This window comes from Apteryx mantelli, chromosome 5 (assembly GCF_036417845.1).
Source record: "Apteryx mantelli isolate bAptMan1 chromosome 5, bAptMan1.hap1, whole genome shotgun sequence".
Taxonomy (NCBI): Eukaryota; Metazoa; Chordata; class Aves; order Apterygiformes; family Apterygidae; genus Apteryx; species Apteryx mantelli.
Window position 1 is genome coordinate 24,186,274 of NC_089982.1, and position 12,879 is coordinate 24,199,152.

The following is a 12,879-nucleotide window of genomic DNA, read 5'->3' on the forward strand; positions in this document are numbered from 1 at the left end:
CAGGCCAAAATTTGCCCAAGACAAATTGTTGTAATCCTTTTAAGGAGTGCCTTTGAAAAGATGATGCATTGGTTTTAAATATCTGCTTATAAACAGTTTCTAAACTTGTAAGCATTAGCATGGCATGTAATGTATTTAAAGTTTAGATATGGCATATATATTTTTTAAAGTATTACATGTATTTAGACCATAAATTGCAAGTCAGAGTTAGCAAAGAGTAGGCATTAAAAATGAAAACTAAGTGGTTTTAGGCATTTGTCTAACTGCAAAGTGGCATATTGTATTTCATGAGCTTTCCAGTGTTTTCATTAAAATTGCTGGAATTCCTTTCTGAAGAAATTAACATGATATATGCAGCCTTTCAGAGGACACAACATTTCTGTTACGAGGGATTCTCTAAATATTACTCATCACTGATGCAAAACTTATGAAAAGGAAACATTGCGTAGGATTCATTACGTTGTCAGTTAAATAATATTCTCAAAAAAGAGTAAATAAATATTTAGTTCCCAAAAATGGAAAATGTGGATGCAAATTAAATCTAAATCTTAACAGAGGCCTTTCTTACATGTATTGGTTTAACCTGGTGCAAGTTATTAGACTAAGGCTGTAGGAGCTGAGTACCCCACACTGAAATCAATGTCCCTAAGAATAAAGCCCAACTTGTCTGCGTGCACTAGTTGTGTAATGATAGCTCTTTGCAAGAGGGGCTCTGCTTCCCGTAGTATGCTAGAATCAACCACAAGCTGTGGAACAAACCACAGAAAAACAAAGAACTGTGTGTGAATCTGTAAGCTTTTGACATGAGAACCAGTATTATTGCCATTTTCCCAGGGCATCCTATAGTCAGAGGTCCTGCAGGTAAGAAAAGCATCAGTCTGCACAGGAAATCCTGCTCTGAAAACGATCTCTGCTAGTTGTATTTTATATGGGAAATAAGAGTTGGTGTGCTGGAGTAGCTAATCTTGCCGTCTGTAAACCTCTGTATTTATTTGGTATGCATTTATCTTCCCACACTGCTGGTTAAATTGTGATCTGATAGTGGCTGTAAAATGATCTTGGCAGCTATGCCCAATGTGTTCATAAAACATTTAGAATGCTGAAGTGCTACCAAGCTGAAAAAAAGGAGCCTAAATAGTAATATAACATGCTATCTATTTTTTAAATAATATTTTGTATATCTGTCTTCTGTTAAAGATCTTGCTGACTTCAGTGGCCCTTAGGCAAGATTGTACCATATAAGGAACTTGCACAAAATGTTTTGCACCAAAAAAAATTAATCAAGCTTCACAGCAGCCCTGTAATATTAGTATACGGATACTATTTTCCCCACATTATAGGTTTGATAACTGAGTTGCAGGGAGGCTTTGTGACTTGCACAAATTCAGCCGAGGAAGTCTAAAGCAAAGCCACAAGGAAAACATGAGTTGTAGAACTCTTTAGTGATTCAGTAAGACATCTCTCTATCTCTGTTTTGTTATTTCATGTTGTTCCTGGATTTTTTTTTTCCTAGTATTACTTCTGTTTTCTCTCCATTTTCATCTTTTGAGTAGCAGTGGTTCCAAGTAAAAGTGCAGGGATGTTTTTCTCCTTGTTCCCACTGTTTAGTAAACTCTTCCTTATAGGAAACAACCTGGAGGCCAGTGGAAACAGCTGATACCACAGCTGTGAACATACATACAAATAGCTTCTTTATGAAAATATATCTATGCTCGTTACCTGTCTATGGCATAGCCATTGTTTCTGTAAGTTGTTGATGTGGAACATGTATAATAAATATTTAGAACTGGGACAGTTTAAAATGCACTGACATAATGAAGTGTTAGAAACCTAAGATACGAATGAGCTTGTTTTACTTTGTGCATGTGTTGCTATGGATTTAAGCACCAAAACTTGGTTAAGTCAAAACATAATTTTTGGTTAAGGCTATTGCAAAATTATTTGCGTGATATCTAACAGTGATGTTTGATCATTAACATGCACATAACAACTGTGACTAACGTCTTGGTGAGTAGCTATACACATTAAGATAATACATAAACATAAAGCCTATATAGCCTTCATCTTTCCAAGAAAAGTACAAATTGTGACTGGAACAGGAGTCTGCTTAGAAATGTACATCATATTTTGGCATTTTCTGTAATGATGCGTGTGTGCTCCCAGCTATTCAAGATTAGGTATTAGAGCAGCTATTGTCAGATGAACACTTGAAATTCACACAGAGCTCAGAAAAGTAAAGGATCACTCACCTGTCCCATGAGGCTGATGGAGGCTGCAGAGCAAGAGGCAAACATGTTGAACACCCCCTGTTCAACTTGAAGCTGTGTGGCCAGCAACCTACACTGACACACGAATGGTGCGTTAGCTTCCACGCTATGCAGACAGTAGGAAAATAACTTGCTTTTAGTTAATCTAAATTCATTAGCATTATTACAAACAGCATGGCCAGTAATGAAAAACGAAGGTTTATATCTGTGACTTTGTATGTTTTGACACTAATCAATAACCATAACTTGAGGATCTGCACACTTTGCACAGTAAAGTCAGTGGGATTTTCCCATTCCTTTCGCATTGTCCTGTAGTGGAATAGTATGAAGGTATATGCATGTTCCTTATCCTTTAACGCATTAATGCACTGTGAAAGGAATGGAGTGGAAAATAATGCAGAGAGATGTATAATGAAATTGTGTACATCCGTGGTACAAGCTCATCTAGAACACTGTGCAGATTCTAACTTACTTGTAAAACTGGAAGTAGTTGACTAAAGAGTACTATGAAGGAGTAAGAAAAAACTCTAATCTGAAGAGAAATCAGAATGATCAAGCTTTGAAAAGAGATGAAACCTGGAAGCATCCATGAAACTGCATGAAGAATCTAGAAGAGGAACTCCTGTTATCTGTCTTGAAACAGAAGACGAAAGGAAGCCAATAAGTGAAGCTAAGAATTTTAAAATGGTATCAGGATCTTGCTCCCAGGTAGTCTTGAAATCAAGAATTTATCAAGATTTGAACTACAGAGTTAAATTTGGTTGATTATGCATGTCTGTACTAGTTGATAAAACATGAATTTCGTATAAACTCTCATACTCTTTGTAACCCTTAGGAACAGGGGAAACTTTCATAGAGAATTATTTTTTACACATCTCCCAGCTGCAGAATTTCCTGTGCTTTTCTCTTAAACGTTTGATACCATCTGTTTTGTAGACATCATGCTGCCCTAGAAGAACAGGCCAAATTCAGGACAGATTTGCTATATTCCTAGTTTTATTCAGTATTTTTTTTTTGTATGGAAAAGCTTACTGTTTTTCTAAATGCAAAGTTTCAATAATAAAAATCAAATTTATGAAGCAGACCAACAATATTAAATGGGGTCTATCGCATCTGTTTTGTACTGGTTCTTTAGATTTTATTACTAGAGCTTACTCCAATTTGTTAATCTATAACTTTAGTTTTAAAAATCCTTATATGGAAAATAAATTTAGATAAATGCTCCAAAATCCAAGTAATCTAGTAAACCCTGTTTTTCTTAATGTAAGACTGCAAATTACATGAGGGACATGGTCTAAAGCAAAATTTATGCTTCTTGTTTTCACTGACACCAATAAAGGTTGAGCTGTCTCAGTTCAACTTTGCAGAAGGCATTCATAATCCAGTCTTAAAATGTCCTTTGAACTGTGGAAGATACAAACTAAGAGCTTTGCTATCCTACAAGATGAATGTTTAAGGCAAAATAATAGTTCATGAAAATCTTCTATACCTTTTCTACCTCCAAGAAAAACAAACAGAACAAAACACAATAATTGTATTACATGCACTTATATGTACTTCCTTACAAAGTACTATGAGTCTACAGATCTGAAGAAAAAGGAAAATGCCCTGTGGAGAGGAGTTTGGAGAAAGCCTTCAAATGGTTGACAGCCCAACAATGCAACTAATGTGTAGCCAGCTGTGTGTTCTCCATATGGTTACAGCAGTACTGATCAAGAGGGAAGACTGTTAGTAGTTTAAGCCTTGTGTCTGATTGAACTTAAAATAATTGTAATCTTTATATGCATTCAGTTCTAATTATTATTTTCCTCTAATTTTCACCTCTCCCAAGTTACAGTAAGTAGAACTGTTATTAAGGTAATTGACTTGCAGCAAGGGAGAAATTATCATCTTTAGCACTAAAAATGAGAGAATTTATATGAGCATCAGCAGAACCTGCTGTATCTCAATGTGGTTCCCTGAACAAGATGAACAGTCAGGCTTTGGAACTGCAGAGAAAAATACAAAAACAAAGGCATTCAGGCTCAATTTTTGCATTTCTGTCTGTCCTGCTCTGCACACCTCAGATTTAGTCATACTGATGATGAGAGGCAGCAAAGATAACAAAGGTGTTGAAAAGAGTACTGATGTGCTGGGTTCCTTGTAGCCTTACTACTGTAGCTCCTTAGGGAGCACAGCCTGAGCTCTCCTGCAAACTGATTCCATTTGACAGGCTTCACCCACTTCATGGGTGAGTGAGAAATGCAAATTTCATCTCTTCCCCATCCCTTCGTGCCCATTTTAGGAATTCTTGTGAACTCCAGCAATAGTTCGGGGAGTTTCCATGAACTGGAAAAAAAAAAAAAAAAAAGTTTTGCCTGGCATTTTGGATGATTGCAAAAGGTAAGTATTCTTTGCCTTTCTAGCTGTTCTTCAAAACCTACCTATAAAAAAAACAGACGGAGTCTGGTATTCTGTGGATGGAATAGACAAAATCTAAAAAATTAAATGAGCAGGCAGCAAGGAAAGGCTGAGGAACAGACCGAATTAGCTGTCCAATTAGAGATGATTTCTTAGAACACTGTACAATAAGCACATTTAAGTTACAGGCAGTAGGAAAACTTTGCCCTTCTTTTACAGAGCTTTTCATTTGGGAATTTCTCTTGGACAGGCCTGTAAATACAATTTAGATTCAGCATTACTGACTAGGAAATTGAGTCACAAGGGTGATAAGCAGTTTGCGGAGAGCACCAAAAAAAGTATGTGCAAAAGCTGAAAATTCACTCAGGTTTCCTGGTTGTCAGATTAGTAATTCAGTACTACACCAAATATGTAATTTTGTTTGATTTTATAAATCTTCCCTTTTGCCAGTATGTTTATAGTGGAGCAACTGCTATGTAAATCAAATTTAACTATTTGACTTGCTGTCTTTACAAGTGGACAGGTCCAGGGCAGCTATGCAACTAGCAGTACAGCCTAGGAACAAAAAAGTGAGTTGCAAGTTGGAATCTTTGTGTTGTGAAATTGAACCCAGTTTTCTGGTAGCATACAGGTCTGAAAGGAGTATCTCTCGACCTATTAAAAATACATATTCAAGCAGAGACTGCAGGCTAATTCATTATTCTGCCACTTTGTGAGTGTAATGGAGCAAAAACAGCTGTTATGGAGTCTCTGAATACCTGAAACAAAACTCTTCTGAATAATACAGAGACAATATCAGAACTGCAAACAGTGTACACAATGCCAAATTAATTGGAATATAGGTGGTCTGAGAGTTAGACATACTCTTGTGGCCTGTAAACATTTGTTCAGTAGCTAAAGTAACAGCAATATACTAAATTGGTAATGCATCTGCTTCTAGCACCTACCAGAGATCACCTAATTAATTGTCAATCATAATTTCACTTCATTTTGGAGTGCTGTGCTTAACTTCATTGTGCTGGAAGGCTTCAGTGCTGCCTCGGAATGTTGTTGCACAGATTTGATAGTGATACTGTGCCCATGGCAAAGTACCTTAATTATTGGTTTAATAATATAAAAATATAAGTTAATTCAAGTTGAACTGCCAGTGTTAGGTTTATATATGGTAGTAAAATGAACTGTGCCCAGTCCCTAAGAAATGGAGTTTATTTTTTGTTATTATTTTTATATAATTATTTTTATTATTATATTTATTTTAAAGAATTTATTACCAACATTTTCTTTTACTAGCTATTCTAGTCCCAGATTCAAAACACCAAAATAACAATAAATCTGTTTTACAAGGTCAGTATCGTTGCAAGTCTCAGCCCTCCCTTGACCTTCTTGGTGCTTTCCAAACGGGCTCCAGATAACCACTGAAAAAGGAGTCTTCTCTCTGCTGTCTAACCTCTTGTGTTAGTAGCTTAGAGTTAGACCCTGACAGCTTAGTGTTTATTGTTACTTATTGTTTATTATTATTACTGCTTTACCAACTGAAACCAAATCAAAAAGTCCTCCTGGTGAGGACCACTATTAATAAGGTGTAAATAGATTAGGAGTACAAAGAAGAATAATAGTGAAGTGTAGGTGAAACCTACTCATCTGCAAAACGAAGTTGGTATTTGAGGCAAGGTACATTTTGCTCATCTGGAGAAATGAGAAGGGAGGGAGTGGGAGGAATTGCCAAGTATATATTGTTTTCTCTGTTCTTGATGCATAAATTGTATCACGCCAGTTCGTCTTTTCCTGATTTAATGTGTGATTTAATAGCAGCAACTCAATTTCAGTCTTCACTGTAATTTATTGACCTAGAAGCTATTGCTTCTAATTGGGAAATGTTTGTATAACAAGGAGATGCGCAACACAGAATGAGCCTTCAAAAGAGAAAAGCTGTTTCTCCTGAATGCTTGTCCTTGTTCCCCTACATCTCTGCACTACTAGTCAGAATCCCAAATATAATCAAGGACTGGGAAGGAGCGCAAAACAGAAATAGCCCTCTGCCCTTTCATTCGGGGGGAAGAAGGACTACAGAGATCCTGAGAAGAAGCTAAAAGGAGCCGATTATACAGCTGCCTAGAAGGCTCTGTGAGAAAGCAGAGTACAGGAAAGCACCATTGCTACTCTCATCTGAAGATGGGTGGGAGCAAGAAAGGAGCTGCTGCCCAGAGGCCAGGTTTAGTCCCAAACCATCATTTTAAAAATTGTCTGCATTCCATTTCAGTCCCCTCATGAAAGATATTAAATCCTGTGGAGAGTGTGCATTGAAGTGCAACCAAGATGATAGTTTGTTTAGGAGAAAAGCTAAAAAAGGTAATTCTTCTTGTGCTGAGATAAAGAAAATGCAGAGATGCCCTGAAAGAAGGCTTGAAATAATAAAGTCAAATAGGCTCTTTTTAACTGAAAGACACTGGCTAAAATGCTTGCTAAGTAAACATAAATCTATTCACAGCTGCTTTCGTTTTGAAGAAGGGATAAAAAAATATATGAAGCTCTATTTATATCGCATGGCATTGCCCAGAGGTGCAAGATTATTGAACAAATAGTGTGATTTACTAGATTTGGTCTTCTGAGATGCCCACAAAGGACTCCTTTTGTATCTCCTGATCTTTGGTTTTAAGAGAATAGATCTTTAAGAGCAAAGCATGGTAATTATTAGCTGGCATAGGAAAAGTAATCATTCCTATTAGTTGTAACTTGTTTAAATAAAACATAGAATATGGTAATGATAGAACAAAAACAAAAATAGTAATTTTGTTTTTAGTAATAATTTTGTCTAAGTGTGAGACTGCACACCTGTGAATGGAAATGTAATGATAAAAGGAGTTTCCATCCTTCTTTGCATTGCTCTACAAATTGATAGATACTCTCCTTCTGTGCAGACTGGGGGGGAAAAGAGAGGTGAGAAGTAGCTAGCCACACACCATCCCCTGCAGTTGGGCCAGCACCAAAGTGAAAGCCATTAAAATGGCAGGTGTACCTCATTTTCTCCTTGTAGGCAGGGAAATGGGAGGATCAGCTGCTTATACATTTCTCCATGGGCACAAAGCTGCTGTCAACAGACCCTCACGATTTCCTGACTGCCTGGCACGTTGGCATTGCGGGCTGTGAGCTGCCTCGCATAGGAGTGCCTGGTGCAGGAAGTTTTCCAGGATCGTTGTAAGATAAATGTAAATATGGCCATCACAGCCTCAGACTCCTGCTAGTTATTGCTCAGGTCTGTTTTAAAGGCCTTTTGCAGCTGAAAGCAAGGGTGAGTAGTTCTCAGGCTACCCTAGCCTATCTAGGGATCTGTATTGACCCACTGAAGCCAAAGCATAGAGGAAAAAGTTATTAATATTTGTCATGCTCTCTGTTTGGTGCCAGGGGTCAGACTGGGTTAATTAGGCCCTGGATCAGCAATATTTCTTTGTCTTGTGAAGCACAAGATTAAATTGTTGTTTGCTAATTTTACATAAATTTAGTAGGAGTTTGTTTGTACAGAATCAGCATGAGAGGAGAAATTGTTCAAATATTCCTAGAAGGTAGTCTCAACTGATCTGTAATATTTTTGATATTGTACAGAAGTAAAGGAGACATTTTCTACCCTATAAAATTTTATATAAGGTTGTGTATTTGACAAAACTAAATATGACGTCTTTACAAGATTTAGTCATTTGTGTTTTCAACCAGCATTTGATCATCTTTCTTTTTGTTGTAAACGATTACCCATGAAGTATTTGATGTAAAAAAAATAACTATATAAAGAGAAAGAGGTTTCTGATGTTTTTCCCCTTCACTGACATAGTTTCATATGCTGGAAATGATTTATGATGATGCATCCAATCAATTTTTTTAAGCTCTGCTCTATAATATTCTCAAAACATATAGTGATATTCCCATCAGGGAAAGAATAATACATATTTTCCTTGAATTAGCAATATTTGAAGTTCTCTTCCTTTTTCTTCCAGTACAGTGCTAAAATTGTTGGCAGGTAAGGAATTGCCAGGAGGTGAAGTGGCTTGAATATCAGAGGTCAACCCAGATGTAGGAAAGAAAGAAGTTGCCAAGAAAGCAAGCTAACTTTTTTTTGTGGAAATGCTCCAATTGTATCTTGGAGAAGGACTAGTCCCATTGCTGAGCTGCTCATGTGTTGAGAAGCAAAAGAAAAAAGGAAACTTGAAAAGGTTACACATTTGGCAAACTTTTTTTATTATTAATTGCTTAAAGGGAGTATTAAAAAAAAAAATCTTGCCGTCCTATCTGAAATGAAAGATTGTATCCTACTGATTTATCAGTATGTATCTTCTCATTTACTTGAGTCAGGCAAAATGAAGCCCTCAGCTTACTTCATAAGCCAAGAGGTGTCACCAGATGACACTTATTGATAAAACACATTTTCTGCAATGTAATGTGTTCATTCACTGCACATACTGTGTGATGTTACAGTTAGGTGTTCAAAATAAAACTTCCATAGCTATTGAAATTCTATGTCGTAGGAAGCCAGTGCTTTAAATGCTCTGAAACAAAAGAATACAGCTGTAGATTCAAATTATTTTATTCCTTTTTTCTTCCTTTTTTAAACTGAAGGTGGAATTCCTTTACGAAAGGTTAACTTCAGTTCCTGAACTGATTTCAGAATTATGGTCATGATCAACCTTTTTAAGGTGACTTACTACAAGTTTCACTTGAAATAGGAACTACCCATTAATGGCATTGGCAGATTTATTTATAAAAAGAGCCGTGTTTCAGGGTTTTTTTTTTTTCTTTTATTTTCAATGGAAATGAGTCTGGAGAGTTTGGCTCCAAAGCCAAATTCTCCAGACTCATTTCCATATTTTTTTATATTTAAAGAAAATAACTTGGGGAAAAAATCACTTCTAGATAGGCAAGGGCTTGCAGATTTTAGTATAAGAACAGATTATTTCATCAGTGAAAAATGACTTCAAAAACATCATTTTGTGAAACAGAGATCTCAGTCTTCAGCCCTTCCTCAGTTCCTGAAAGACCATCCTTAAGGTCTGTGTATTCCTTCTCTGCTCATCAGTATGGTTTATGTGCACCCAAATACGTGCTTTTGGGGAGAAATCGTCACTGGAAGCATTCATTCCATTTGGAGTGTGAGAGTGCATTTGGACCTAGGGATGCACCTGGGAAGATTTATCTGAGTAGGAATTTCACAGTGAGGTGTTAGAAGAGCAAAATATAAGCAGCCTTACAACTATTGGGATGTTGAGCTATTTTTTTTTCTTTGGGAATATTTTATGTGCAGTTCTTTGAGAATACTCGGTCATGCTTCAGATGATTTTTTGTTTGTTTGTTTCTGCCTATAACTTGACTATCTGCCCAGTGCTTGAAGAACAGTTTTGTAAAAGCTTTTCAGTGTTACATGATTTTGATGTGTTGGCTATTGAATTAGTCTATTATCTAAAAGATTCTGTCACTCCCCTGTGTTTATATGACATCATTAGTATATAGGTTATTTCTCAGCAGTTTTGGGAGATGAGTTACTTATCCTATAAAACTTACAACTAGAGCGACAAGATTTAAATCACAGTAATAGAGGTCAGATATCCTCTTGTCCTCTGACTTATTTTCTCCTCCAATAAAACAGAATTCACATTTTTCAATATTCATTTCTATTCCTTTTTACATATGTATTTCACATTAAATGAAACTGGGTACTATTTTTGCTGTGTTCTCTATTAAGTGAATTTGCATAAAGGTTATGTAAATATTACACAACCCCAGGTCAGGATTGCATATCCTACTTCACTAAGGGCTCATAGTACCTATTCTACAATTTGTTTCATTGATTGCATTGAGTTGACTTGAGAAGGAGGATATAATTCAATGAAGAGCATGGATAGTAAAATCTACATCGAAGTGATCAAAGTCTTGCAGCTCTAAATGAGAGTAACATACAAATTAGATTCCTGTTATCTGTGGTTGTACTGCCATCTAGTGACACAAAGAATCAGTGTATACTTTGTTTATTTTGTTTTTTGAAGATTAGCATCTTCATGACACATTTGTCTAATTATGGGAATGACCGCCTGGGATTATACACCTTTGTGAACCTGGCCAACTTTGTTCATACCTGGACAAACCTGAAACTGCAAACTCTTCCTCCGGTTCAGCTGGCTCACAAGTACTTTGAACTATTCCCTGAGCAAAAAGACCCTCTCTGGCAGGTACGCAAGCTTGCTGATGCAGAGATCAGGAAAAAAAATGGTTCTGGTGTTTTTGTTGTTGTGGTTTTTGGTTCAGTTTCTTGTAAAGAAGAGTGGTCGTATTTACTAGCTGGTTCCATAAAACAGTTTATTGAAGCTGAACAAAGGCAGTTGTTTTCCCTGTCACTTTAATCTCCCTGAAAAGATAGAGAAATTAATAGGCACTAATATGCATATTTAAAATTATCTTTAATTCATTTTATTTGTGACTTTACTTGCCTTTTATGAATGTGGGAAAGACATGTCATGTTATTTCTTCTGTCTTCTCTTTATGGAACTAACAGGAATGAAGAAAAGAGATGTGCATGTATATTTTAGCAATTTGTCATTAAGGAAATGACTTTTTTTTCCAAGTATATGAGGGCATCCAACAAAGAGAAAAGGGGACTAAGACTACATACTAAAATTGACTAGCCAACTAGAAATAGATTTTAAAGTTACTCACAAAAGGCTGAGAACTGCACAAGCAAGAAGTTTACCAATACTTAATACATTGATGGTATCAACTCTGCTGACTTCACAAGTGAGCAAACTGAAAATATCAGGAATGTGAATATCTGCTGAGGCTGAAGTCTGTAGTGACCTTGCCGCCGCCATGTATTCAGTGAATCACCCAGTGCTAAGAGCACAGTCCCTGAAGAGAAACCTGTGCAGGAGCGGGTGAACATTGCAGTGGTTTTTTTTGCGTACGTTCAGTGACAGTTCAGTCATTTCAGTGGAATGTTTGAATACTGTGGATATACGTATTCCTACACTAACAAGGGCCCAAATATCATAGAAAAACTTGGTTCATTTATCTGATAAATTAATTAACTTTCACTGTGATCATACCCTTTTTGAGCTGACTGAAGCTTTATTAAATCAAAGTAAAAATGTATTTAAGCTTGCTCACTCAAATGTTTTGGATATTGATTTGCCACTTAACTCTGAGTATCAGATCGGAACTTTGAACTTAAGTACACAGCTTGAAATTCACATCATTGCTGAATAAAGCGTTGAACTGGGTGGGGGAAATGTCAAGAATTTTGCATAACGTATTAAGAGAGAATGGATTTTAAAAAATGGGAATTAACCTGAATGACCTGAAAACTTAAAATTGCTTAACAAAGGAATTTATAAGTAACATTCACCAGCATATGCTGAAAGCTGTGTCTTTTGTCTATAATTCACATGAATTTGAATACAGGTACTTTTTTTAGCCTAGCAGTCTGGTAATTCTCTTCATCTCAGCTAAGTACTGCCAAACAACAATGTTAAAAATTGTTTGCTATTTGTAAAACCTAAATTTAAACTGGTACAGTTATAAAGCAGCACATGAAAAATCTGTTAAATCAGGAATCCCTTTGGATTCAGTGTTATGTATTGATTTGAACTGGGGGATCAGAATACATTTATGTGAATGAAAATTATAGATAGAGTGTCCTTAAATTGTAATTCGTTTGCTGTTTCATTTTAAAAAATGCAGTATATACAGGGTGAAAGCTGCTACAGTAATATAAAAGAAAGAACTGATAGTTGGAGAAATCATTAGCAATTTAAATGTTTCTTATTTGTATGTAATTGGTCAAATGGCAGATTTTGAATATCTTAAGTATTTTGGATCAAATTTGTCTTTGGCGTAATTTCAGTGAACATAATGACATTTCAACAGAAATGATCTTGTCCCAGTGTCTGTTGGGGAGCTGGGACAACTATATATGTAGAAATGGATCAAAATGGAAACTACATTTCTGGAACATGCTTGTTTGAAAGTGTCCTCACAAAAATCCACATACAGATAAAGTTTCTTGTCTTGTTACATTGCAAATACCTTTATGAATTACTGAAATAGTACTTTAATACATAGCATGGTTTTCCACTGTAAGGGAAAATAGTATTTTCTAGTAAGAATATATGGAAAAATTGGTAAACAGAATATAAACAGAATTTAAGAACTGTAATAGATATCATTACCAATAAAATTC

The 12,879-nt window shown here is 36.0% G+C and overlaps 1 protein-coding gene across 1 annotated transcript in view; it reads left to right on the top strand.

The window, feature by feature from the left end:
* LOC106492115 (bifunctional heparan sulfate N-deacetylase/N-sulfotransferase 3) overlaps positions 1-12,879 on the top strand; it is a 69,051-nt gene that overhangs the window by 40,481 nt on the left and 15,691 nt on the right. The window contains exon 6 of the mRNA XM_013951888.1: positions 10,694-10,876. Coding sequence (XP_013807342.1) covers positions 10,694-10,876 — 183 coding nt within the window. The remainder of the gene's footprint in view (positions 1-10,693; positions 10,877-12,879) is intronic.